We start from the raw sequence: 27359 nt of genomic DNA, 5'->3' as shown, positions 1-27359 counted from the left end.
TGAAATATTAACAGCGATACGGATACTCTAATGCTCTGATATTATAAATGTTGAAAATTTAGTTTTTATAACTAATAAAATAAATAAAGATTGGTGAAGAAATCCAGTTTTTCAACGAGAGATTCATCCAAATATTTATAGACTATGTCAGCATCATTAATTAATTAATTGAGATTAAGTAATGTGTATCTATCGATTAATGAAGTAATTAATCAATTAACTAATGCATCGACAGTGAACTGATTGATTAACAAACTAATTAATTAATATCATTAAATTTATCATCTACTCACTATTAAAAATAAATAAAATCTAAAACTCAAAGATTAATTTGTCTGCCACACAATACACAATAAACCCAAACCCATGCCTTTTGTCATCATCATCATCATCATCATCACCAACTCCGAGATTGTTGTTCACAGTGTGGAAGACCTATTCCTCGGATTACTGCTAGTGCTCGCTCATGCAGCTCCAGTCGACCACTACTGACTACACTACCCACAATTTTTCCAAATTTTATCATGGGAAAAAGGATGCGAGATCACAAAAAGACACGCAGGCAGGTGAAGTGATTGAATGGAGCTTTGTCTGTGTGTGTTGATGCGTTTGGTCCCCCATTCTCCTTCTTCTTCTTCTTCGAAGAACTGACGGGCAAACCTAAGTTTCAGGCCACAAGCTATTCGATATCTACTGGGCAGGTATGCAATGCGCGTTTGAAAAAGAGTAGTTTTAATCCTCGCGGTCTCTGTCGTTTGTTTCGCCGCATTTATTCCGATCTTTAATTCCATTCCTGTTCCTGCCAACTTTTTTGCGCTCCGATTCCTTGTCCCTTTCCGCGAGCCCTCTCTCGCCTTCGCCCTTTTCTGTCTCCAAATTTGTTTCTTGCGCTGCGGTTGCCGTCTGTGTCCTCTCGCATGAAGCATTTCGACGGAGGCGCAGCTGGTTTATTGAGAAATCATTCTATTGTGAGTTTTCCTGCTGATTAAGGTATGGCCGGAGGGAAAAATGTGATCTTGCTGTTTGTTTGTCTCAGCGGAAAGATGGTGTTTTTAGGGTTTTCGATTTATCTTTCTGTGTTTTCCTCCCGATCGTCAAGGGTTTTCGGTTTTCTCTATGTTTCTTTGTCCTGTGACTCAATGGATACCGAATTGCCGAAGAACATGATCTTCATGGTTTAAGTGCTGGATCTCAAACCTTGTTATCGTTTTCCTTTGCAGGAGTTCTCATCGACATCAATTTTGTAGCAGAAGTTGGGGCTTCTTGTCAGTCTTTGATTGCCACAGCCTCTCATCATTGAGTTGAGCATTTCGTCTTTGAGCATATGCAGCAACACAGTTCCCCATTGATTATCGATCGAACAGGTGCTCATAGACCTTCCCCACGAGGATTCTTATGGATGGAATTGCATGTTCTTCGTAGTAACTTCACTTCCTATGCCTTTTACTCAGATGGTTATCAGTGGCTGTTTCTAAGACAATTACAAGAGCTATTATCTGGGGGAGTTATCGCGCTTCTCATCTTCGTTTGATGTACTTTAGTTGTTTATATAAACACAAGCATTGCCCTTTGAGGTTGAGGTTTCTTTGCCTCGTGCCATGGAGACATTGTCACGCGCTGAATCCAGACGCTTGTATTCGTGGTGGTGGGATAGTCATATCAGCCCCAAACTCTCTAAATGGCTTCAAGATAACCTCACTGGTTTGCTCATTGTTCTCATCTCTGTGCTTTTTAGACATAAATTGAGTCATTCTGTGCTCTAAGTGAACTACTTTAGTGCTAAAGATAAGCTTTTTCTCGTCTTTGATCTTTGCACCTTAATTACATCTCCCAATATTCCATTCGATTTAGCTCAACTAGATAATAAAAAATGTAGATAGATCATTACATTAAAAATTAGGTTGTGTTTCAGTTAGCACAATGGGATTTTAGGGCAGATATATGGTTATGTAGTACCTTTTGTGTTATTTGATATCACAAGCACGGTTAGAGTTTGAACTTATTATTCATTCTAAGTTTGCTGCACTTCGTCAATTGTTTGGTTATTTGGGATCTCAGTGAATTTACAATCAACTTGTAATGTTAGACAATACTTTCGATTGCTTAACCTATCGAAATATAGATGTTTTAGTTTTCACCAGGGAAATTAATCGATGTAGTATCCATATACCTAAACCTTTTTTCGTTGTTTGAACCGTTACAGTTTCTCTCTAAATGGTGGAATTTATTGATTTGCACACAGATATGGATAACAAGATCAAAGCAATGATCAGACTTATAGAGGAAGATGCTGATTCCTTTGCCCAAAGAGCTGAAATGTACTACAAGAAACGCCCTGAGCTTCTGAAGCTACTGGAGGAATTTTATCGTGCATACCGTGCTCTAGCAGAAAGATATGATCATGTGACTGGGGCACTTCGTCAGGCTCACCGAACTATAGTAAAAGCATTTCCTAACAAAATCTCAGATGAAATTTCTGATGAGTCTCTATATGAATCGCCTGCTCCTAGTTCAAGAATGAATAGCCACCCAATGCCTCCTGGAATCTCTGACACTGATGATGCCGGTTTACTTGGTGATGTTTTATGCTTGTCATTGCATGATGACGCAGTGAAATCGGATGAGGCTTATTCTGATGAAAGTAAGGTGGACTCATTTGAAGACATTATGAAGCAGTTGAATGAAATTTTTGCAAGCACAGAGGATGAAGCTGGTCCTGTATTTGCTAAAGGGAGTGAAGGCAACTTTTTAGACTATAACTTCCTTCAGGATGAGATTTCCAGGTTATCGATGGAAAACCAGGAACTGAAGAAACAAATGTATTCAGAATCATCGCGTGCTGATAAAAGTGAAAATGATGTTCGATGCCTAAAAGAGATCTGCTCCAATGAAAAATCTGAAAAACAAGATGTTCTGGTTCGATATCAAGAGTCCACAGAGAGATTAACTTACCTGGAGCATGAAATCTCCCATGCGGAAGCAGAACTTAAGAAGCTTAACAGTGTGATTATGACAGATGCTTCAAGTTTAAACAGTGCTGAAGAACAAAGCTTTGCTCTAGGGAAGGCTAACCAATCATTGCGGTCGGAACTTGACATACTAAAACTGAAAATAAGAGACCAAAAGGAGAATCTTGATAGGAAGGCACAGGAGCTGGAGATTCTCAATGTTTCCTTACAAAATGAACAACAAAGAAATTTGAAGGCTGAAATAGCTTGCCAATCTATGAAGCAGCAGCATACTGATGCACAGGAGGAAATGAAACAGATGGAATTGGTGATAGAAAGTGGAGTTGAAAAGCTGAAGGATGTCAAAGAAGAATTTGAGAAGCTGAGGGAGGAAAATGACATATTGAGGCAGCACGAGCTATCATCTGCTCTAAAAATAGTGACTCTCCAGGATGTGATAGTTTCACTAGTTGATTTAAGAAGGAAACTTGAAGATGAAAATGATCTTCATATAGAGGAAAAGGAAGCCCTTCAGCTGGAGTTGCATTGTCTAATAAATGACAAATATGATTTGGAAGGGAAGTATCATGTGCTAACTGAGGTAATACAAGAAGTCAATTTAAGTCTGCAATCCCTTCAGGTATTGATGAAGGATTTGAGACAGAGAAACATTGAGTTAGAAGATCCAATCAAGATGAATCAAACTGCACACTATCCTAATCCCAGGAACTTAAACCACATGCAGTGGCTGTCAGAGAAAAACGTAGCACTGGAAGCTTCACTCTTTGATGCTGATGATGAATTGCATAGTTTAAGAATGAAAATGAAAGAGTTAGAGGAGTCTGCTCATCATCTCCGCCACAGGATTTCTGTCCATCAAGCTGAAAAGTTTGCACTTGTTGCTCATAAGGAGGCTTCTGCTCAGGACATGGAGAAATTTTTGAAGAAGAATGCACCCTTGGAAAGTTCTATATCTGACATGGATCTTGAACTTGCTGGTTTTGCAGAAAAATTGGAAGATGTCGAAGAATTGTGCAAGCATTTTCACAATGAGAAATTTTGTCTTATATCTGAAAAAAGTGACCCGTTAAGTCAGGTACACACTCATGGGTTATATTATGCTCTCATTCATTGTATTTAGTTGATGTATGTATTTAAGTAAACCTTATCCATTCTACCTAACTAATCTGTAAACACGAGATTTATCATTATGCTGTTCAAGATCTTTACTCCTGTATTGAGTGATTCTTGTTTGCATAGGTACCAAGCATCAAGAAGAATCTGAAGAACTTGGAGTGCAGATATTATGAGTTAGAAGACAGATGTTCAACTATGGAAAAGGATAGGGACTCAAAGCTTCATCTTGTCGCTGAGCTGCAAGAGTTATTACAACTCAAAAAGGAAAAACAGAATACCTTTAGTCAATCCTGCAAGAGTCAGTTGAGTGCACTCAAAGATCAGATGCATCTTCTTGAGGAAGAATGCCGAAGAAGGGAAGAGGATTTTGATATGGAGCAGATAAAGAGCATGAATACTCAGATAGAGATATTCATCTTGCAAAGATGTTTATGTGAAATGAAAGATGAGAACTTGTTTCTTTCAGTTAAGTGTCATAAAGATGTGGAAGCATTACGAAACACCGAGAGACATATTCTGGAGCTTGAGAGTGAATGCCTGAGCCAAGAGCAAAAGATGAAATATTTAATAGACAACAATGAGAAAATCAGGGAGTGGGTTCAATTACTAATGCAATCACTTAAGCTTGATCTGCGGTACGTCTCTTTGGAAGATATCGAAAATGGCATTGTTTTACAGGTTGCTTTACGTGAAATTAAACAGATGGTAAATGCTATTTCAGATGCCCAGGATGAAAAGCAGCACCTACTTCTTGAGAATTCATTCGTTCTTACCCTTTTAGAACACTTTGAGAAGTATGCAGCAGACCTGAGAGCAGAAAAGACCACCCTTGATGAAGAATCTAGTGCCAGATTCCAGGAGTATATGATGCTGAGAAACAAACATGATGAGGTACTTGTGATGAATGAAAAACTGAAGGAGGAGATCCATATTAGCAACCAAAGTGAGGTTACCCTGAAGACTGAAACAGATTTGCTAGTCAGACAGCTAATGTATTCTCAAGAAGTTCATCAGGCATTACAAATTGAAGTATCCAAGTTGGTTGAGGAAAATGACTTGATTTTAAAGAAACTTCTGGATTTGAGTCAGGAAAAGCTCAAACTTGAAGAGGAGGATAATGTAATGCTAACAGAGGTTTTGGCCATGGATTACCTTTCTGTGATATTTAAGAGCCTCAATTCAGAGAGAGAATGTGAAATAACCCTATTAAGCAATCAAAGAGCCCTTCTTTACGAGTTGACCATCAATCTTGAACAGAACATCTATCTACTGGAAGCCGAAATCACAAATCTTAGGGTACCATTAAACAACTTGAATGGTTGTCGAAGTTCACAAACTTCGGTGGAGGGTAGTCACTCGCTGCAGGCCGACCATAGGTACCTAAAGTTGGATGATTGTGAAACCGAACATCTAGAAATGGAAAAGAAAATATTATTAGATGATTGTGCCGCCTTGCTGCATGACAATTTGTTTGAATCGATCAATGCAACAGTATGCAAAGAGAAAGTTCTTGAACTGATACAATCATATGAGGACCTTGAGAGTAATGCCATTCTACAAAGGGAAGTTGTTGAAGAGATCACACTGAGAAATATACCAGCGGATGAGTTGGAGAAAAAGATCCAAGTGCTTGAAGAGGAAAACAATGAACTGAGCGCTGACTTGAGTGCACATGAACTTTTCTTGGGCTTGTTGTGGGACGACATTGTTGTTTTGGAAGAACTTACTTTTTCCCTCACAAAACAACATTCAACACCGACTAATCTAAAAGAAGAGGTACTATTTCCCCCTTTATCAGTTATTACTGACAGTGTATATCATAGCTTTAAGAGTTTTAAGCATATGGCATTGCTACAAAATATTTTCTACTCCTCCCTCAAGTACACCACATTGTTGTTGGAATAAAAAAAAGCCGTAGTTATTGATTTAACTGCGTTGTGTTCAGGTTTGTCAGCTTGAGTTTTATCCTCGCACTGGAAGCAATCGAGAAGCCAGTCCAGACGATAATGCCTCAACACCTATGAGATTGCATGATTTGCATGAGAGAGTTAAAGTTCTCCAGGAGGTTTTGATAAATACTGGGAGTATGATTGAACTGGAACGGTTTGATTCACATGCCAGTTTGGAGGCTGCATGGAAAGAAATCGAAGGGTTAAAATTGAAGGGGAATCAGAAGCCAGATAAAAGTTCAAGTAAATCAAAGTGCAAAAGAAATCCCAAGGATATACAGCTTGATATTGTTTTCAGTCCGTCGTCACGGCGTGGGAATAAAATTCTTTCTCGTGGACAGAAGGATGGAAAAAACAGCGCAACTGACCAGACGTTTGAGGTTTGGAAGACGGGATATGGAATCGAGAAAGAGATGGGTCGATCAATGTTGCTAATGGAGAATTATACAACATATTATCAGGGTGATGAAGAGGAAGAGAAGTGCACATCGATTGAACTAGTAACTGAGAATGATTCGGTAGTTGACAAACAAGAGCTGCCCCGTGAGCTTGCTCCACGCCAGGAATGGAATAGGAGGGTCATAAAGAGGCTTTGTTCCGATGCTCAACGGTTGTCAGTCCTCCAAGCAAATTTGCAAGAACTACACAAGAGCGCAGAAACATCGGAAAAGATCAACAATTTGCCTCCGTCTGAAATCAGCTCCATCAAGGATCAGTTGAAAGACGCTGATGAATCCTTATCACAGCTTATTGACGTCAACAGCGAGTTGAAAAGCAATGTGGAAAATCTTTCTGCTTCCCCATTGGATCAAATCGATGAATGGGACATCCAAAGCAGAAGGAGGAAGCAAATTTCCGATTGGGCTAGAAAGGCGTCTGAGAAAATTGGGAGGTTGGAATTCGAGATGCCAAAGATCGAATATAGTTTGTGCAAATTTGACAAAGGACATATGAACAAGAGAGTGAGAGTTAAGAGGAGAACCGGGATTCGACTGCAAGAATATATCTATGGAAGGAGAAACAGCAGAAGACAGAAAGAAGTTCCTTCCTGTGGCTGTATGATGGTAACATCAACTAGTGACTAGATTTCGCTCTTGCGAGTACTTACGATTTCTCATGTGGCATGATTTGGAACTTTGGATAAAATCATGAATCATTAGAATGTTCACTGAAAATTTCTCAATGAATGATAGTTTGTGTAGTATCATACTTGCAAAATATAGTTAGTTGAATGGCCAAGGTGTACTTGAAAGTGTTCATGCATCACAAGAATACACAAACCAGAGAAAATCTTCTCTCAAGAATTAAGGACATAAAACAGCTTTATTTCAATAAAGTTGAAGGAACATACAATGTTTATCAATAATTTGATAAAGACTCAGGCTTGTATTTAATTTTACATGATCTGCTTTTAGGAAACTGTCTCAGCATTTTAACTTACTTCGCCTTCACAGTCACCCCATCTTTGCCTGCAATTATAACAGCAGTTGCCATGTCCAAGAACAACCCATGTTCTACAACCCCTTCCAATGCTGAGATCTCCTTTCCTGCCGAAGCGGCATCTTTAATCGGCGTCTTGAAGTATAAATCAATGATGTAGTTTGAATTATCGGTCACGTAGGGCTTCCCGTCACTGCCCAACCTGAGCTTAGCCTGGCATCGTTCTTCGCTGAATAGTTCCTGCAACCTTATCTGGTTATACTTCCAGCAGAACTGCACCACTTCCACTGGCATTGCGAGGCCGCTTCCACCCAATCCAGATACAAGCTTCGTCTCGTCAGCTACAACAACAAACTTATCGGATGCTGCCTCAACCATCTTCTCGCGAAGCAGAGCTCCACCGCGCCCCTTTACAAGATTAAGATCTGGATCCACCTGTTCCAATTTTTGAAAGTAATCATCAAGCAAGTCTAAGGAAATGTTAATATTTTCCATCTAGTCAAGCTCATAGAGATTGATATCTCACATAGGAACAATAAGATCCTAGCTCGGTTCAAATCTTAAGATATCAAATCATAAAAGTGTAAGCTCTGGATTGCAATCTTGGCTGCCATGATTAGAATCAACAAGCCATATCAAAACTCAGAATCCCAATTACAAAGATACTTCTTTTTACAATCACAAAGATCCTGCCAGAATCACTCATGCAAATTCATTTCATCAGTGGTTGAACATATCTTAGATTCAAAATGCAGCAGTTTGTCGATAAATACAAGTATCTTCTGAACCCTAGTAAAAGTTTAATACTTGACAAGCTGAAAATTTGAAACTTTCTATAAGATAAGAAGACGACACAAGCATGAGCAAAATTGCAGAATCGAGACTAGCAATACCATGCCCTAAACCCTAAATGAATCGCATATGCTACAGATCTCAACGTTCTTGCAAAAAAGAACAAAAAAAAAGGCAAAAAAGAGCTATCTTTGTCGTTGTTTCCGACAGTGAAAAAGTGAAGAGAATACCTCATCTGCACCGTCGATGGCGAGATCGATGCGGGGGTGGTCATCGAGGGTGGAGAGCGGGATCCCCAATGACAGCGCCTGCTCATACGTTCGTTTGGACGTGGGGACTCCCACGATGTCACTGAGCTCCCCGTTGGCGAGGAGGGCGCCGATCTCGGCGACCACGAAGGCGGCGGTGGAGCCGGTCCCGAGGCCGAGGACCATGCCGCTGCTGACGTACTCGACGGCCTTGACGGCTGCGAGCTTCTTGAGGTCGTCCTGGGTGAGGGCGACGGGGGCGGAGAGCGCTCGGACCGGAGACACAGCGGGGCGGCGGCAATGGGAGAGGAGCACGCTGCGGCGGAGGAGCGATGGAGAGGATGGAAGGAGGGAGGCGGCGGCGGCGGCGGCCATGGTGGAGGGACGATCGGAGGGCGAGAAAGGCGAGACCTTTTGGGGAGATTTGGTGGATTGAATTGGGGAAGACATCGAGTGGTTATTTACGGTCTTCTTCTTGTTGACTGAGAAATATTTTTTAATTAAATATTTTTATGGATAAATTTCATTATAAATAAAATAAAAAATATTTATTGCACCTAAATGAAAAATATTAAATTACATCCAAATAAGTAAACTAATTACATATTAGTAAATTCTTTTCATTTTCAAGTCCCATCTATAATTTAATATCTAAAATATTGTAATATTAATAATTAAGAGTGTGTTTTTAATTTTTTTAATAGCAATGTCAATTTCACTCTCAGCGCTTGCCTAAGAAAAAGTTTATTCCCAGATTATATAAATTTTTCTTTACTCCCACTCCTTAATACTTATCTAATTTCTCTCATTTTTAATAAAAAAAATCACATATAATTCTTCCTAAATTTAATATATTTATGATCAAACTTAGTACATATCTAACCAATCGATTAGATTAGGCCGAATAATTAGTATGACTCCTAATTAGTCAGGTAAAAAAGAATTATAATCAATTTGATAGAATTTTTTTTTGATTTTAATTAAATAATGTTGAATTTAGAAGGAATTAATACTTTATTTTAAAATTTTTTAATTTATAAAAAATAATGAGAACTTTTATTCTCTCACCATAAATTAATCATCAATTGATTCTCAAATCATAGTTGTTTAATTAATAGAAAATATATTAGATATATATTATATTTTAATTAAATAATTTTGAATTTAAGATAAATTATATTTTATTTTATAATTTTTTATAAAAATATAAAAATAATTAGATAAATCGATGTACAACTGTTGAAGCAAAGAAAAAATTACACTAATTTTTTTTTACAGAGGAGGAACATCAATTTCCTATTAAAAAAAATTAAAAACACACTCTTAATTACTAATATTATAATATTTTAGATCATTGAAATAATAGGATGATTGAGGTATTAGATATTGTCATATTAGATAATGAGCATGTATTCTTTTATACCTTAGTTATTATATGAATATCTAGTAGTCATCCTCCTTCGTGTTAGAACGAGGCAAGATCTCTTGGACCACTTTTTATGGTTCAGGGGATGTGTCACTCGTATTTGTGGTCGGATCACGGTCGAGATCCGGTCGCAAATGGTTGCGATCCCTTCTTAGGTTTACAGTCCCTATCAGGTTATAATTTTTTTCGGAGCGGGCGGCTAGAGGCCACCCGGAGGACACCCTCACTCGGCGTCGAGTAACTTGGCCACTTATCCACTATCGGAGCCCTTTGGGCGGTCTCCGCCCGTCTATTCCGAACAAAAACTATAACCTAATGAGGACGGTGAACCCAGAAAGGGATCACAACCATTTGCGGTTGGATCATCGTCGTGATTCGGTCGCAAATGCGAGTGACACATCCCCTGGACCACAAAAAAGTGGTCCAGGAGATCTATGCTCGTGCTAGAACGGAACGGATTGGTAGGGACGTTGTGAGTGAGCGAATCGTCTTTTATCGAGTATTACAATATTTAAGATATTATTTTTTTTTAAAAAAAAACAAACATGGTTAGGGTTGACTTCCTCCTCGTGTGATAAAAAGACGAAATCGCTCGCCCCCAGTGTTCCCGCCGTATCAGACCCCAGACTATCACGATAGAGGTAAATCATAGCAGCCAAGAGGACAAGAGGTGGTGGGATGAGTTGCACAGGCAAGGGCGTAGCCAATATTGGGCTGCACTAGGCTTCAGCCCAGTGCAGCCCAGCAATTTTTAACACCCTAACTTTCTAATTCCTATTTTTTTTTTCACCGCCCAGTGCAGTGAACAACGAGCCCAGTGGTACGATTTTTTCGCCGCCCTCCTCTAGCACGCCATTGCACAGATCGTCACCATCTTCCATCCTTCTTCAATCTTCAGCAGTCAGCACATCATCTCCTTCTTCAGCCGGCGGTTCTCCTCGCTCAGCCTCTTGCAAATCTTCAGCCGTCGATTCTCCTCACTCAGCCAGCCTCTTCCTCTTGCAGTACCTTTTCAAGCACTGCTAAGTGGTAATCTACTAATCTCCATCTACATCTTCTTCATCTTCTTCGTCCTTCGTCAAAGACTCAAAATCCAACCTCTCCAGATCTCCAATGCTCTCCTGTTATAGAACTGAACAGCAATTTCCATTTTTTTTTTTTTTTATGATTTGTGATTATGTGAATTCTTTGTTATAGAACAGCAATTTCCATTTCTTTTTTTTATGATTTGTGAATTCTTTGGTTCCGTCGTCTTCCTTGCTAGTTGCTTCACCCTTATAGGAATTCCATGGCTCTTAGAATGTTTTGTGTGAGTTTAGTCTTGACGATCTGAGGATCGCCGTGTATGATGGATTTACCAGAATAACAGTAGAAATTGTTCTTCATAGAATCATAGCCGCTTTAATTTGCCCTAATTTTTTTTAGGAAAGTTTTTTCCAACCTAGGTTAAATTTCTGAAAAATTTAAACATTCTGTCAATCTAAATGTGATACTCATTATTATTTGTGATTGTTGTGGTTGAAAAAAAAGTGGAAGGTCCTAAGTTTACTTCTAAATTCCTACATTTGTTCCCTTTTTAAGTCCTTTATTTTTATTTTTGATTTCAGGCATTTCAAGTTTTAGCATAGCACTGGATTTTACGGGTAGGCAGTGGACTTCTCTTTATCTTAAAGTGACAAATCACAGCTTCACAGGTAATTTTAGATTTGTAGTTGTGATTTTATTTGAAATTATTTAAAATTTTAAATTATCTGAAAATTATGATTCTAATACTAGGGAATGTTGTGATATTATAAATTGATTTATTATTGTGTTTGAGTTTATCATAAAATGAATAATATGATTGAGTTTGTTATAATTGATTGGTAGTTGTTTTTTGTTCTTAAGTTATAAATAATTAATTTGTAGTTATTTTTTTCCTTAGGTTATAAATGGAACACCAACAACCTTCAAATAAAAAGCTAAAAACATTACTGTCATTTTTTGGGAAAAGAGATGATCAGTCTGAATCTGATAATTAATTGCAGTGTGATATACCTCTTAGACCAACAGTTGGATCCTCTACTTCCGATTTACAATCTCATTTTGTATCTAGGCCAATAGAACAAAGAGAAGAAGAATTTGATATTTCTTCTATTGAACGAGATCCAGGATTACGAAAATTGATTTGTGAATATTCTGTTAATGAGCGGGATGAGATTAGAAGAGCATATATCAAAGCAGGTCCTTATCAACCAAAACTTATTGAGTATCCAAGAACAAAAATTGGAAAGCAAAACCGTCGATTTCAATATGTTTGGTTCAAACAATTTCCTTAGCTAGAAGATTCACCTTTAAAGGACAAAGCATATTGTTTTCCATGCTTTCTTTTTGAGAATACAAGTAATCCAATAGCTCGTTCTGCACTTGTTTCTGAAGGGTTTAATAGTTGGAAGAGAGTTAATGTGGAGAAAAATGTGCATTTCTTATTCATGTTGGTTCATTGTCTTCATCACATAATAGATGTGTGAAATGTGTTCAGGATTTGATGAAACCAAAGCAAAATATTGACAAAGTATTGAATGCTCAATCTACGGAAGAAATTATAAAGAATAGGTTGCGCCTAAAGGCAACAATTGAAGGTTTATTATGGTTTGCAACTCAAGGATGTTCTTTTAGAGGTCATGATGAATCAGAGAGTTCCTTAAATCGTGGAAATTTTATTGAATTGTTAAAATTTCAAGCACATTTAAATGATGAAATTGCAAAAGTTGTGTTACATAATGCCCCGCAAAATGCTAAATACACTTCTCCACAAATTCAAAAGGAAATATTGCATATTCTTGCTAATAAAGTGAGAACAATGATTCGAGATGAATTGGGAGATGCCAAGTTTTGTATTCTTGTTGATGAAGCTCAAGATGAATCTAAAAAATAGCAAATGTCCCTTATTTTCAGATTTGTTAATAATTCTGGATTTTTGGTGGAACGTTTCTTTGAGATTGTGAGTGTTGAGGACACAACATCAGCAAACCTTAAGAAATCAATTTCTGACATCTTTGTTCAATACAATATTCAAATCCACAGCATGAGAGGACAAGGGTATGATGGTGCAAGTAATATGCGTGGTGAATGGAATGGGCTTCAAGCATTATTTCTTAGAGACTGTCCATATGCCTATTATGTACATTGTTTTGCTCATCGTTTACAGTTAACATTGGTTGCAGCTGCTAAGGATGTGCCTTCTATTTGGCAATTCTTTTCTTATTTGACTTCCATTGTAAACTTTGTCACCTCGTCTCCTAAATGTCTTAGTGATTTACAATCTGCTCAACAAGAAGAGATTGCATATATGTTGACTATTGGTGAGTGTGAATCTGGTACAGGAGCTAATCAAATTGGTACATTGCATAGACCTGGTGCTACTCGTTGGAGCTCTCATTATGATTCTATTAGGAACTTGATAGACATGTATGCAGCAACTTGTAAGATCCTTGGAAATCTCAGTGAAAATGAGCCAAATGGTACAATACGTAGGGAAGCTTGTGGTTTATGCAACATGATTATGAGTTTTGAATTTATATTTGTATGGTTTTTGATGGAAAAGCTCTTAGAAACCACTGACATTCTTTGTCAAGCTCTACAAAATAAATCACAAGACATTGTGAATGCTTTAAAATTTGTCTCAACCACAAAAGTCATCCTTCTAAAATTTAGAGAAGATGGTTGGGATGAATTTTTTGTGAAAGTAAAGGTTTTTGTGAACGACATAATATTGAGATGCCTGATATGAGCTGTGGTTATAAAGTTAATCGTTATTGTCAACAATGGGATCATGTTACAGTTGAGCATCATTATCACTATGATATTTTTAATGCTGCAATAGATTTTCAAGTGATGGAACTAAATTGTAGATTCAGTGAGGCGACAATCAAACTTCTTGCTCTTTGTTAAGCTTTGGATCCTACTTATTCATTTAAAAAATTTAATATGGGCGATATTTACAAGCTTGCATCAAAATTTTATCCAGCTAATTTTACTCAACAAGAAATTCATGCTTTGAGAGTTGAATTGGAACACTATCAACTTGACATAGTTTGTGATCATGAGTTTCAACAAATTTCTACTCTTTCTGCATTATATAGAGAAATGATTGTGACTAAAAAGGCTGAGAGTTATGTTATGATTCAGAGATTGATTCGACTTGTCTTGACTCTTCCTGTATCAACTGCAACTGCAGAGAGAGCCTTTTCATCAATGAAATTTCTCAAAACGGCACGTTGCAACAAGATGGATGATGATTTACTTTCTGATTGCATGATTCTCTACATAGAACGACAATTGTCTGAGAAAATAGACTTGGAATCAGTAATAGATGAGTTTTATACTCTAAAATCTCGTCGAGCACAGCTTAAGTAGATGAAGTATTTTGTATGAAATTTGAACTATGTAAAAGGATATTAGGATATAAATATTATATGTTTGTTAAATGTTTAATATACATGTATATTTTATTATGATCGTAATTTAGCCCAGGCATTTGAAGACTCTGGCTACGCCAGCACAGGGTCCGGGGATAACCTGGGTTGGTTTCCTCCTCGTAGCTTCGTTTGCTGGTAATGATTTGAAACCAGAGAAGTAAATTTGACCGGAAGAAAAGATGAATCGCGGATCGCAGTGGTTCAATCGCTAGATGAATGTCGAGCGGATTGGGGCTGCAGGCGACTGAGCTTCGCCTGGGGTTGTCGGCGGCGTAGTGGAAGGCGAGAGCGCGGAGAAGAGAAGATACGAGGAAATAATCGACCTGATACTTCAGATCCAGACACCCACCGATGTGAAGGAAACGTACGAAGCTGCCGAGGGTTGGGAACACTGCTCCATGTGGCGGCGGCGTCGACACGGGAAAGCCGCCTGCTTCCAAGTATGATTGAAATATCTCATTCAGCTTAATTTTTTAGTTTTCTGCGCCATACATCAATTGATGTTGCAATTGATTTTTTTTTTTTTTTCTCCCCGCATAAATTAGAGTATATCTATATGTTCTAAGTATGCTAGAATAAACCACCTCGTTGCATTTATACTGTCTCTGTGTATAGTTATTTTCCCTAATTTTTGACATATGATTTGCTACATTTTAATTGTGACTTATTTGGTGTTTTCTAAGATTTTTTTTTTGTTTTTTGTTTTAATTTTTGCTGTTGGAGTAGAAGTCTCATTCTTTGTCAGATTAAACCACTAGTTCTGTTATACAGATTCACATTTAGAGAAATTGTCAGGGTTTTCGGATAAAAGAGCTTGTTTTTTTCCCTTTTGGAGGGATCTTACATGAATTATAAACTTTGTATAATTCTAATACACATCACATTATCATTAACAACAAAGTCTATTTCCAAAATTCATCAAATAAAAGTAGAGAGAGATTATTTATTGCGTCAATTCACTTGGAGTTAAATAAAGTTGGTGAACCTTCTCTATATGATGAAGCTTAAAAGAAGAGAGCATGTAACATCGTTAAGGGCAAACAATTTTCTATTCCCAGTTTTCAGTAGCAAATTTGGAGCTATTCTAATCTGTGTAATCTCTATAGTTTTACTTCAATCTGGTTCCTTTATTGCGACTATATATGTTTATGAATCAGGTGCAGGTTGTAAGCAGATGATCAGTGAGGTCATTCAGGAAGAACATCTTTTCTCTTCACTCTGACAAGGGGAACAGCAACATGAAGGAGGATGGTGAAAAGTTAAGCAACCCAATGGCCTCCTTCATGAAGGTGAGGATGGACAGTCCGCCATACTTGCACAAGGTCGATCCAAAGATGTACAAGAGTTACCAAGAGCTCTCCATGGCGTTGCAGAAGATGTTTGGCTCCTTCACCAACACTGGTATGCGTGCACACAACTTAATACACCTTTCTTATCTTAATTAATTTGAGCAATCACCATCAGGGAATTATAATGGAAGACATACCATGCAAGAGACAATGCACATTGTGTCCCACATGAAATGGTTCAAAATCTGTTTAATTGGTGGCTAATTCTGTAGCTATATCAGAGCAGTATCTTCTAGGCCAACTAATTTTTGGTACTGTGGGAGAGACTTATAGTTCCAACTTAAGTTGACACTTATTTTATGATAATGTCCTGAAAAAGCTAGGTCGATGCATCTCCATTTTGATCACATATCAATAGTTACATAAGCAAATGATCTTTGATCAGACTTTTATATAACAGAACTGCAGATTTAGGTAACTGGTTGTTTTACTGTGAAAGAAAGAATAATGTTATCTCTAACTTGAATATATTTAGGATTTTTGTTGCTTCACCCGAATCTCAAAAGCTTAATCTATAAGTAGACAAACCAATTAACATGTTTATGGTCTAAAACCGATCTCACACACAACATATGTTTATATGAATAATCAAGCTTTCATGAAAAGTATAAATTGTTTCCAAATCATCTAACCAGCTTGAAGATAGACCTGAAAATGTGGGTGCATTCAAATTTTTAATGTTTAAGCAAGATTCTGCGAGTTAATGTGCCTTCTCTCCCACATATCAGGAAACTGTGGCTGGCTTTCAGGGAATGAGTGGGAGGGACAACATAAATGAGAGCAAGGTGATGAATCTGCTGAATGCTTCTAAATATGTCCCAACTTCCACATTGCATTTTGATAAATCCATTATAATGTTTGACAAACTTGCATCTTCATTGATTTCATTTCAAAATAATAGTAATGCAGGATGTTTGTCAACTCACGCAAGCGCTTGTGGATCATGAAAGGATCAGAAGCCACATGGACTTGGTGAGTATCTTTATTAGAAATCTCCGTTTTGATTAATCAACTCTTAATTCAATTCATATATCTAGTAATTCTTCTCAATATATATATATTATGGAAGTTCTTCTTCTCCTGTCCTATTATAGCACCATGAGCCATGGCAAAGTGCAAGAACAGAAGCTAAAGGTTCATTCCAAGTAAAATGTCAAACCCAAACTTCTCTCTCGATTTGGATAGAGCCATCTATATGTTTATTGTGCTTAGATAAATCTTAATTACATATGTTGCATAGAACAATTTTGTTCAATGCTACTTCAATAGTGTTGTTTCCTTGTCTGTTTTTAATTATTGGTGTCGGTGTGGTAATTATGTATATTGAAAATTAGGTAATTATGTTGGTGATCACTAATAAAGAAATTAATCTTCTGAAAACAAGGTAATAAAATATACATATATTTAAACTAAGGATTAAAAATAGTATGACTGAAGAAGCATTTGATTGAATTGCCCTAGGAGTCAAATTATATAGAAGTCCTATAAAGATGAGTACTGCATACAGCTCAGGGGCCAACCATAATGATGTTTGTAAGACATTTTGTTCCTGATGCAGGAAGATATCATGGACCACCAAACTATTGTTATGACTATTTGATTTGATTTGATCATCATTTTTGTAGAAAGTTTGATACCAGTATTGATTAGATATTTTTGATTGAAGTAGCTAAAAATTTGACAAATTATGAAATGGTAACGGGTGAAATTGAGATAAGTTCAGATGGGATTTTGGTTAAAACTTCACTAGGCCTCCAGTAACCGAAGTTACTAACAAATCAAGAACCTAACTAAAAAACTTGAAAAATAGCCGAGCCAATGTTTTAGCTTGGTTAATCTTGGTCATTTGTCAACTCCTATTGGTAAATGGTAATGTAGGCTGACAGAATCATTAATATATATGATGTTGAACAGCAATTTAGATTTGAAGAGGAATTGCAATATGAAACATCAATGTGTGCAGTAGTAAAGTATTGGAATTTGATTTGGACATTTTTGAACAAGGTAGGTCCTAATTCATAAAGAATGAGTTGGACCTTGGATTAGTCAACATGTCTAGCAGTAGAATGTCTTAGAAACCAACAGAAACTCCATGACACATTGATAGAACTAATTCAAACTGAAGATTCCATGGCTTAAGGTAGCATCAGAGTCCACAAACCACAGTGACAAGGTGGGGGAAAAAACCAAGAAGATTCAAATCAATTGTACGTGTTAAAATGACATGAACATTTTTTTTTCTTATTGTGCAGCATCACCACTCTTTTCAGCAAATGCTCTGCAGTTTCCTTGGGTTAAATCTGGTCTTACTTTTGCCATTCCAATGTAGGAGGAGGGTCCCATCTGCATTCCATTCAACTTGGTGGTGGACCTCAGTGGCTGGATGAACCCCACCACTTCATGGATGCATCCACATCCAGTTTTCAGATTAGGATGGTCATCAGTCAGCTGTCTCCATTAATCAATGCAGTATATCCACTACCAGTCTGTCATCAGCCAAGATTCTTCCTTTTTGGTCCCATTAATTGATCAACTCTATCTACTTTCATTTTCTCTCTTGTTGCACCCTTCCAGTTAGCACAGTTTGGAATAGTATTGTAAATAAGTCAAGCCGCTTGTTTGATAAGGTAACCAAGCTAAGTCGAGCTTAAAATGAACTAAACTTTTGAAATGATTATTCAAACTTGCCTTTGTTTATTTTTTATGAGCTTGAGTTTGGTTCGTTTAGATGTTATCGAGTCCTCAATTCAAACTTGATTGTTTAAAACTTTTACATTTTAAGTTTGTTTGGTTAGTTATTGAGTTTGATAATACAAACTCTTTCATTTTGAAACTTGCTTTGCTTATTTAGCATGTTGATAAGAGTTTTATTGATGTGTTGTTCATGAACATTGTTTATATATGTTGGGGTTGCAAGGTTGCAAACATAGTCCCATATTGAAAACACATGGGAAAGATCATGGGTTTATAAGAGAAAAGATATCTCCATTGGCATGAGGCCTTTTGGAGAGAGCCCAAGAGCAAAATCATGAGGGCTTAGGCCCAAAGTGGACAATATCATGCAATTGTGGAGATATCTAAATTCTTTTCAACTCTACAATTGGTATCAGAGTCTGGATTGCCAGAAGGTTTAATCGCCGACTGTGCACAAGAGCTATGGTCTGATTGAGCCATGTGGGTATAATATTGACCTCGAACAAAGAAAGTGGGGGCTCCTATGTTCGGATCAAGAGAACCAGACACTAGGCAGGAAGTCCGTCCTAATTGCGACTAGGCAATGAAGTCCTAGTTGGTCGGGCGGACCGAGGGGCAGGAAGTCTATGGTCCTTTGTTTGAGGGGGGATTGTTGGGGTTGCAAGGTTGCAAACATAGTCCCATATTGAAAACACATGGGAAAGATCATGGGTTTATAAGAGAAAATATATCTCCATTAGCATGAGGCCTTTTGGGGAGAGCTCAAGAGCAAAACCATGAGGGCTTAGGCCCAAAGTGGACAATATCATGCAATTGTGGAGATATCTAAATTCTTTTCGATCCTAGAATATATATATATATATATATATATATATATATATATATATATATATATATATATATATATATATATATATATATATATATATATGCGCGCGTGTGCGTGCGCTTAAGCTTGTTTATTTAGTTTAACGAGTTGTTTGAACTTGTTCATTTAATTGATCTTGTATGTATTGAATGATATAAATAAGTTTTTATCAAGCTGAATATAAAATCTGTTCACGAACGTTCGATTCATTTATCGTCTTAATTTTGATATTGTTCAAATATGATTGCTCATCTTATTGAACTTATTCAACTTTATTTATTAAAATTTTTGCTGAACTTTGCTGAAACACACGTCAAATCAACTACTCTAATCAATTAACGATGGGTAATCGATTAAGGTCATTTTTTAATCGATTAAAACTCATAAAATGACAAGAAAAATGACTCTTTCTCGAAAGGTTTAAGAAGATTCGAAGAGCTTGTTTTGAGCACTGTTTCATTACGCCCTAGAGTTCTCGATTCTCCATTACTCACAGTGCTCAAGCTCAAGTTTAAGCATTAAAGCTCTTCCTAGTACTACAATCTCAAGTCACTCAAAGAATAAGGTGTACTCAAAACTCCAATCTCTTATCTTCTTCTTTCTTGTGAGGTATTCTTGTTGAGGGTTGTGGATTATTGTTTAGATTTCTCCACCTTTGGTATTGATCGGAGAAGGAGAAGTTTCATAATGAAAAGTGGGATCGTAGTGTAGATCCTTAGATTAATCATCTTTAGGAGGTGGATACCAAATTAATATAAGGTGTTACCATTGCCTTCAAATTTTCGTTAAGTAAAATCAAGTCAATCAAGAAATCGGAGTGAGTCATTCACCTCTTCCCCCTCCCCAGATTAACCGGTCCTAACAGATCATTGATCCAATAAATTTTAAATATAGATAAGGACGAAATAGAAAATTGAGCTCAATAGAGTTGGTGGATCTATCTACAAATCTAATGGTTGTTCGATATGTAGACTTAAGTTTGCTTGGTACATTTATAGAGCTTGTTGGAATCCTTTTGTCTAATTAAAGTCACTACCATTTGCATATGTATACATTTTTTTTGAGACCATAACTAAAGCTAAAACTAGTTCATGAGAACTACATATTACCATTGATGTGGCTTCGCGTAAAGTTCAATTAGGGTGACAGACTTATTACAATTGACTAGATATTGACCTTGTAAATGTTAACTTTTCTATCGTAAACTCGATATTTCACAAGTGAGATCAATCGACAACTAAATTAATAAAAAATATTTTTATGATCTTATTTAAATTTATTGTAATCTCAATCCACCATATTCCATATTCAAATTATATTCAAGAAAAAAAAAATCATAAAATTATAAATTGCAGGGTCAAAACATGCATAGCACGACCACCAATCTTTCAAATCTTGACTTCGAATATTGATATCAAAATTTAAACAATTGTTGACCAATTCATCGAGCACGTAGAATGTCACTCACTAGATCACGTTCGTTTAAATTATTTAGATTTTGACTTTGTTTCTAGAAAATAATGTTAAAATAAAATCATAATTCAATTGAATAGTTCAAATTGCATGTAAATTATTTTAGACATGACTAGGCCATTGACTTTGAAATAACTTCAATAAGGATGGTTGATTGTTCTTGTAAAAATAAATAAATAACCATTTCACTATTAATTTTAAAAAATAATTTATATATATATAAAATTTATTGAGATTTTTTCTAATTAATCAATTAAAAATTTAAAATTCTCCTTATTCTCACATCTTAGAATTGACAATACTGCGAGCAAAGAAGTTTCTATATATACCTTGAGTCAGCGATGTTAGAAAACATATTTTTTTCAACTTTTTGACTAAGATGAAATATGATATTAAATTAATTTTTTATAAGGATGAGTTCATTACAATATTTTACTGTTGAAATTCGAGCATAGATATTATACTATTACATAGATATCATATACTCTTACCCCTTTTGATTAAAATTAAATGTAATATTTATTTTTATTAATTTATCTGATAAAAAAATTAAATTATTATTATTATTATTATTAATAAAGAGTGTCTATTATTTGTTTGGGCAGTTTTTCCACCTCAGGGACAATAATTAAAAATTAAAATGTTTTTATAGGTTAAGTTTTCTTCCTTAGATATCTTTCTATACGCAGCGTGTATAGGACAATTATTCGTGTACACAAGTGTGCCGCATGGCACTTGGCGTGGGCCCCTAAACTTGCACTAGAGTTAGGATAAGATTGTGGGGCCCCCTAGTTTTTGACTTTTTAGTGTCCCATAATTCCAAGAATTCCCACAACGTTTCTTTCTTTCTTTTTTGCGTAGTCAATAAATGTTTAATAATAAATTAATAGCCATTATAATCAAAATAAAAAAATAATGACTCACATTTTGACTCAATTAAAATTAAGATACATATGTGCATAAAATATACATTTTTAATATAAAAAGTGGAAATTAGTGCATTAGTTAAAGAGACAATTAGGTCATACTTTAATGCCATCTAGAAGGATTGTCTATTTGGTAATTTTGTAGTTTATCATAATTAAAATATTATTATTATTATTATAGTAAATTATAGAGTCATAATCAAAATAATGACTCACATTTTGACTCAATTAATTATAGTTTTTTGTCATAATTTTGAAAAATTTAAGCAAGCTTGATGATAATTTGGAAGGTGTTAGACCCACATGAGAAAGGAACAAAATGGAGAATGGACATTATTATTTATTAATTGGCCAATTTTGCAATCTAATCTCTTGATGTTTTCGTAATTAAAGTCAAGAATGTGATGGCTCAAGACCCAAAGTTAGAAGATTAATTATTTGACCTAAAGGTTTTTTTTTTAAAAAAGTAAAAATAAAATAAAATAACCCTCAGTTTTTTTCCTTTCTTTGATAAATATCCTTAACATTTTAAAATTATTAAAATATTATTAATTTTTAAAATTTATTGTCATTAATCTCTAATCATTAGTATTATTCTTTTGGTGGATATATATATATTTTAGGATTGAAGGTTTAGATTAAAGGAAGTGAAAATAAAAAAAAAAATAAAAAAATATTAAGTGCGCATGGGTTGCTAACGAATAGGTGGAAATTAAAATTAAAAAAAAAATACTAGGTGTCACGGATTACTCATAAATAGATGTAAAAAAATTCTATTATTAAGGAAAAATTATTTATCCACCCCCATAATTTACTGTATTATCAAGAAATCATCCCCGGAGTTATAGTGTCTTAGTAGAATATTTAGATTATCACTCAGATATTCACGGTTCGATTCTTAACTATAGCATATTTACATAAATTTTTCTTCCAAATAGAGTGAGCAACTAAAGGATGTGGGATTTTTGGATTTTTCTTTCAATTCTGTGAGGACGGATCAATCATCTCAGGACTAGTCAATGTGACTGATTGGATTTATTTATTTATTTATTTATTATTATTATTATTATTATTATTTATACGAAGAAATCTAAAAAAGTATTAAAATCATAGTAATATGCCCAAATTCTTCAAAATATTATTGTAATATTCAAAAAAATATATTATATTTAATAGTTATCTTATTTTATTACTAACTTTGGAGGTAAATGACATGATTATTACTTCGACAAATATAGTGTATAACTGATTCATATTTAGAAGTCAATTTTCAAAATAGTCATCTCAATTGAGATTTAAATTCCGGACATCTGATTATTATTCATCTAGTGTTTAGTTAAAATAGCTCTAATTTAAAAAATTATTTTAACATTATCGTATAATAATTTTACGTAAAAATGTTATAACATTGAGGATACTTTTAGTTATCATTTATAATCTTATAATCTAATATTATTTAGTTCAATCTAAATAATATAAAAAATATATTTATTTAAATTTTTTAATATATAATCTAATTTAATATTTTATTACATTACCTCCCTTACCAAACTAACTACACTTATTATTTTTTTTCATTTTAAACTTTATTATTTATTTTTTTTAACTTTACATTTCTCTTTTTTCCGTTTTAAATTTTTTTTTTACGTTTTTTTATTTATCTTGTTACGTTTTTTAAGGTTTTTCTTTTTTTTTTGTTACGTTTTAAAAATAAAATATCACATATTTTTATTTTTATTTAGTTTTTATAATTTAAAATAAAATTTTAGTTATAAAAAAATTTAAAGGTATTTTTGTTAAAAAAATTTGTTCGGGAATTAAAAAAACCTCACTTTTCTAATTTCCGATTACTTGCTTCTTTGACTTATTATGAATAGAATTATAGATTATCTAAATTAGATAGAATTTTTATTGATAACCTTACTTATAAGATATAGTAATTTTAATTAAAATTACAAGTATAAAAAATAATTTCATCAAAATAATTTCTATTTATTATATTAGAATAAACTTAAATGAGATTCATATCTTCTGATCCACCATCTATGGTCCCTTTCTAATCTCTTTCATGCCTCAGTTATGATAAATTTATAGGATTTTTCCTTCTAAATAGGGCATGTAATTAGAAGAGACTGGACTCCTAGGCTATCCACTGCGAGCACTTCCCGATTTACTTTGGTGGCCGGTGGAAAATTTTCATAGGACCGGATCGATCATTCTAAGTTCGACGTTACCTAACCTGATTAATCATTTTTTTTCTAATTCCTTTTGTCATTTATATATTGAATCATAGTTAGATCTCGCGGGTCATCCGAGTTGGTATGTGACGAGTGTTGCCATAATAATGTCGCAGGATCGATCCTCGGGATAGCTGGGGAATAAATCCTCTATGACGTTAAGGATGAGCGTTTTATTATCTTTTTTTTCATTTTACCCCATATATATTAACATTTTTTGTAAAGTGGAGCTTATGATTTTTGTTGGAAGTTTATGCAAAATGCAACTTTTGAGAGGACAAAAATGAGAATTCTCTCTCTCTCTTGACTCTGAACTGTGATATTTATTATTTTACTTGCTGAAGAGATTTCCAAACCTCTTCGTCGTTGCTTCCCTTCGCATCTTCCGATCCCGGGGGACGAAATCGCTAGTCCAGCCCGCCATCATCGACAATCTAGGGCTCTTTCCCGAGGTCGGTTCTCTCATCTCAGCCGCCATCGTCTCCTCAGCTGTTCTCGATGTGGTCGCTCGTTTTTTGTTTTTAATTTTTGTTTTTGGTCAGTATTCGGTCAATCTATGAAATCTTCTTGTTTCAGCTTCAGTCTTTGTTCAAAATCTAACCTTGGTGCTTTTTTTGGGTAGCTTGTGCTTCGGGGATCGTCCTGAACTTGCTTATTTTCCTCGTTTTGTTCTTTCTTCTCGTGTTGGATTTTGCTTCCCGGTTCTGTTTTGGTATTGCTCACGTAGGGTTAAAAATTGTCGAGCTTTACGCAACTCTTTCCTAATTTATGATGTTTAACTCTTGTCGTTGAGAGAACCCCATCGTTTTTCGTGTAGAACAATTTGTTTGGAGTCCTTTCTGATGAATCTGCAATTTGGGGCATTTCGGATGTTCCTAGGTCAGAGAGGATGGGGCTTTTGGATGATTTAGTGCTGTGATTTTGAGATGGAAGAAGTGGAGAAAGCTAACAGAGCTGCAGTGCAGAGCTGCATCAGAGCCTTGGGTCTCCTTTCTCAACCTAAAGATCAAGTCCAATCTGGAGAACTTTTGGTAGAGACTGGTGAAACTGTTTCCAGATTCAAGAGGTTGGTCTCTTTGCTCAACAACAGTGTTGGCCATGGCAGAGTTAGGGTTGTTAAAAAAGCCCCACCCATCTCCAATCACAAGATCTTCTCAGACAATCATTTTCCTTCCAAAATGGACCTTGCTTCCAACCCACTCCAACACCTCCCAAGAAATTCTTTGGAGAACAAAATCCAAGTATTGGATTCAAGTGCTAAGATCCCACTTCAAATTTCACAAAGGAGCTTTACCGAGAACCAACTTGGGGCGCAAGCATCATCATCATCGAGTCAGTACCAATTCGTTCGGAATGATCCAAAGTTCCAATTTGGTCATCAGATGAGCCTTCAGCCTGACATGTTTAGGAGAAGCCACAGTGCTATAAACCTCAAGTTTGAGAACTCAAGCTGCACGCCCTATGTGTCGACTACCAGGTCTTTCTTGTCGTCCGTGAGTATCGATGGAAGCGTAGCCAGCTTGGACGGCAAGTCAGCGTTCCGCTTAATAGGTGGACCGGCATCGTCTGACACAGCTAACCTCCACCCTCCTCTCAAGAGGAAGTGCATATGTAGAGGGGAGGATGGAAATGGCAAATGTGCTTCTACTGGCAGATGCCATTGTGCGAAAAAGAGGTAATTCTATTGTTTATTGACTCGGTAATTATTTGAATCGGATTTTAATTATAGATGTCTTTCTGCAGGAAGCTGAGGCAAAAGAGAACCATTAAGGTACCTGCTATCAGTAACAAACCGGCTGATATCCCTCCCGACGAGTATTCATGGAGAAAATATGGGCAAAAGCCAATCAAAGGCTCTCCTCATCCTAGGTATTCTTGTACTCGTAGCGACAATCTTCTGACTTATTTTGTACATCTCTTTGTTTACTAATGATACATCAGTCGTCATTGCATTCCACTTATTCCATCTGGTCCTACCAATTTGTTACCAGTGTTTTTCTATGCTTTATTCATTTTCTATGATTTACGAAAGCTTACCAACAAATTATGCAAACTGTTTTTTCTCAGTGATATTGCTTCTTATGCCAATCTTGTGGGAAAGAATAGCCTGTTAGATTCAAGCTTCTAATCTTCTATTAGGCATATTTATATATATTTTGGCTAAAAGTGAAAGAACTGAAAACAAAGAACTAATGTCAAAACAAACAAAAAAATGCAGGGGGTATTATAAATGTAGCAGCATGAGGGGTTGCCCTGCGAGGAAACATGTCGAAAGGTGCCTAGAAGACCCTTCCATGCTCATTGTCACTTACGAAGGTGAGCATAACCATGCCAAGTTGCCGAGCCAGCCCGCGCAAACATAGAGTTTGTAAAGTTTTTACCTCTTGCAAGCCTGCCTGCTGATCATCATGGATGCCGCCTTCCTTTCCGGGTGAATTTTTCAGCTATCCAAGGTATGGAGTGTGAGCTTTTGTCAGGTCGATCGGCGATCATCTTTTCCGGCGACAAGGAAAATAGCAAGCAGATTTGGATAGGTTCCATGTTTATTTACCTCACTGATAGTGTTTAATTTCAAGCATTCTGTTCTGTGTATCATCCATCGCACGAGGTGAATCGAACCAAGTTAGTGAGACAAAAACATGGATAGGGTTTGGAATGTTAGCTGATCAAAGTTGCACTCTCACATACTGTTGGAATTCCATGAACGTTTTTATGTCGAACCACAAATTTTTTTATCAATACCGAAACTGAAATTCCTGAAATCCTTGTTGCAGCCTTTTTGTTTCTACTGATTGATCCAACTACTTTATATTTTCATGGTTTGATTCATATCTTTTAGTCCACTCCGTGATGTTTTTTTCCCCTAAAATATCCTCTCCTACTTCGTCTTTTAAAAGTAGGGGGCCATTTTGGTCTCTTCGAGATAATCATGAAACGACAAGTGGATCTCATTGTTATCGAGATTCTACATAGATCCCTATAATATCCTATAATGGTCAGAATCGATTTTCAAAAACTGATGATTTAAAATTTATCCCACCATATACTTGACACATGTGTATCTATATATATTTCCCTCTATATCCGTGGAGTCGACACTAGGGGGATCGTTAATATAACATATATATATATTTATAACTAAACAACAATGTATGCTAGTGAAGAGATTCGGATTTTTCAAGCAATGGAGAGAAGTGGAGATTTCACGCTTAATTAGATTTTATTCGATTATACTCGAATTTGAAGGAGAGATATACGATAGAATCCAGGTTTCCCAGTAATATCGTTAAATCTCACCAAGCAATACGACTAAGATTTGTCAAGCAATACGATTAAGATTCTCAGAACCATATGATTGCATCTTACCGAGCTATATGATTAAGTCCCATCCAGTAATATGTCTGAAATCCTA

The 27359-nt window shown here is 35.8% G+C and overlaps 4 protein-coding genes and 1 long non-coding RNA gene across 9 annotated transcripts; 4 read left to right on the top strand and 1 right to left on the bottom strand.

The window, feature by feature from the left end:
- The first annotated feature begins 445 nt into the window (after positions 1-445).
- Positions 446-7242, top strand: LOC121983783 (protein NETWORKED 1A-like). 2 transcript variants are annotated; one of them, XM_042536396.1, is made up of 6 exons: positions 446-701; positions 1221-1364; positions 1452-1701; positions 2243-4044; positions 4209-5861; positions 6031-7242. In XM_042536396.1, the coding sequence occupies exons 3-6, from the start codon at positions 1599-1601 to the stop codon at positions 7117-7119; spliced, it is 4647 nt and encodes a 1548-aa protein (XP_042392330.1). In that variant the 5' UTR covers positions 446-701; positions 1221-1364; positions 1452-1598; the 3' UTR covers positions 7120-7242. The 2 variants fall into 2 exon arrangements, with proteins under 2 accessions (XP_042392330.1, XP_042392331.1); XM_042536397.1 differs by lacking the exon at positions 446-701 and adding an exon at positions 792-990.
- A 96-nt stretch (positions 7243-7338) lies between these two features.
- On the bottom strand, positions 7339-8967 carry LOC121983784 (probable ribose-5-phosphate isomerase 3, chloroplastic). Its single transcript, XM_042536398.1, has 2 exons — positions 8497-8967; positions 7339-7909 (listed from the first exon to the last, which is right to left on the bottom strand). Exons 1-2 carry the CDS (start codon positions 8962-8964, stop codon positions 7472-7474), a joined length of 906 nt encoding a protein of 301 aa, XP_042392332.1. The 5' UTR covers positions 8965-8967; the 3' UTR covers positions 7339-7471.
- A 3893-nt stretch (positions 8968-12860) lies between these two features.
- On the top strand, positions 12861-13712 carry LOC121987955 (zinc finger MYM-type protein 1-like). The gene has a single exon (XM_042541655.1). It carries the CDS (start codon positions 12861-12863, stop codon positions 13710-13712), a length of 852 nt encoding a protein of 283 aa, XP_042397589.1.
- Positions 13713-14454: 742 nt separating this feature from the next.
- LOC121983782 lies at positions 14455-18453 on the top strand. Of its 3 annotated transcripts, XR_006112708.1 has the most exons (6): positions 14455-14840; positions 15558-15801; positions 16478-16534; positions 16651-16721; positions 16844-16894; positions 18079-18453. It is a non-coding gene; the product is annotated as an uncharacterized LOC121983782 (long non-coding RNA). The 3 variants fall into 3 exon arrangements; XR_006112706.1 differs by lacking the exon at positions 16844-16894; XR_006112707.1 differs by lacking the exon at positions 18079-18453 and having other exon boundaries at positions 16844-18066.
- Positions 18454-24262: 5809 nt separating this feature from the next.
- On the top strand, positions 24263-26709 carry LOC121983781 (probable WRKY transcription factor 21). 2 transcript variants are annotated; one of them, XM_042536394.1, is made up of 4 exons: positions 24263-24399; positions 24827-25622; positions 25691-25816; positions 26166-26709. In XM_042536394.1, exons 2-4 carry the CDS (start codon positions 24874-24876, stop codon positions 26308-26310), a joined length of 1020 nt encoding a protein of 339 aa, XP_042392328.1. In that variant the 5' UTR covers positions 24263-24399; positions 24827-24873; the 3' UTR covers positions 26311-26709. The 2 variants fall into 2 exon arrangements, with proteins under 2 accessions (XP_042392328.1, XP_042392329.1); XM_042536395.1 differs by having other exon boundaries at positions 24765-25622.
- The last annotated feature ends 650 nt before the right edge of the window (positions 26710-27359 follow it).

The sequence above is a fragment of the Zingiber officinale genome, chromosome 5B (assembly GCF_018446385.1).
Source record: "Zingiber officinale cultivar Zhangliang chromosome 5B, Zo_v1.1, whole genome shotgun sequence".
NCBI classification, from domain to species: domain Eukaryota; kingdom Viridiplantae; phylum Streptophyta; class Magnoliopsida; order Zingiberales; family Zingiberaceae; genus Zingiber; species Zingiber officinale.
Note: the sequence above shows the minus strand (reverse complement) of the source record. Positions and strands in the feature narration are given on the sequence as shown.

Excerpts from the sequence above, each read along its gene's own strand:
- LOC121983784 (XM_042536398.1), bottom strand. The coding sequence starts at position 8,964 with ATGTCTTCCCCAATTCAATCCACCAAATCTCCCCAAAAGGTCTCGCCT. Across the intron at positions 7,910-8,496 it reads CCATCGACGGTGCAGATGAG|GTGGATCCAGATCTTAATCT; the intron begins GTATTCTCTTCA and ends AAATTGGAACAG.
- LOC121983783 (XM_042536396.1), top strand. The coding sequence starts at position 1,599 with ATGGAGACATTGTCACGCGCTGAATCCAGACGCTTGTATTCGTGGTGG. Across the intron at positions 1,702-2,242 it reads GCTTCAAGATAACCTCACTG|ATATGGATAACAAGATCAAA; the intron begins GTTTGCTCATTG and ends ATTTGCACACAG. Across the intron at positions 4,045-4,208 it reads AAAGTGACCCGTTAAGTCAG|GTACCAAGCATCAAGAAGAA; the intron begins GTACACACTCAT and ends TTGTTTGCATAG.
- LOC121987955 (XM_042541655.1), top strand. The coding sequence starts at position 12,861 with ATGTCCCTTATTTTCAGATTTGTTAATAATTCTGGATTTTTGGTGGAA.
- LOC121983781 (XM_042536394.1), top strand. The coding sequence starts at position 24,874 with ATGGAAGAAGTGGAGAAAGCTAACAGAGCTGCAGTGCAGAGCTGCATC. Across the intron at positions 25,623-25,690 it reads TGCCATTGTGCGAAAAAGAG|GAAGCTGAGGCAAAAGAGAA; the intron begins GTAATTCTATTG and ends GTCTTTCTGCAG. Across the intron at positions 25,817-26,165 it reads AAAGGCTCTCCTCATCCTAG|GGGGTATTATAAATGTAGCA; the intron begins GTATTCTTGTAC and ends AAAAAAATGCAG.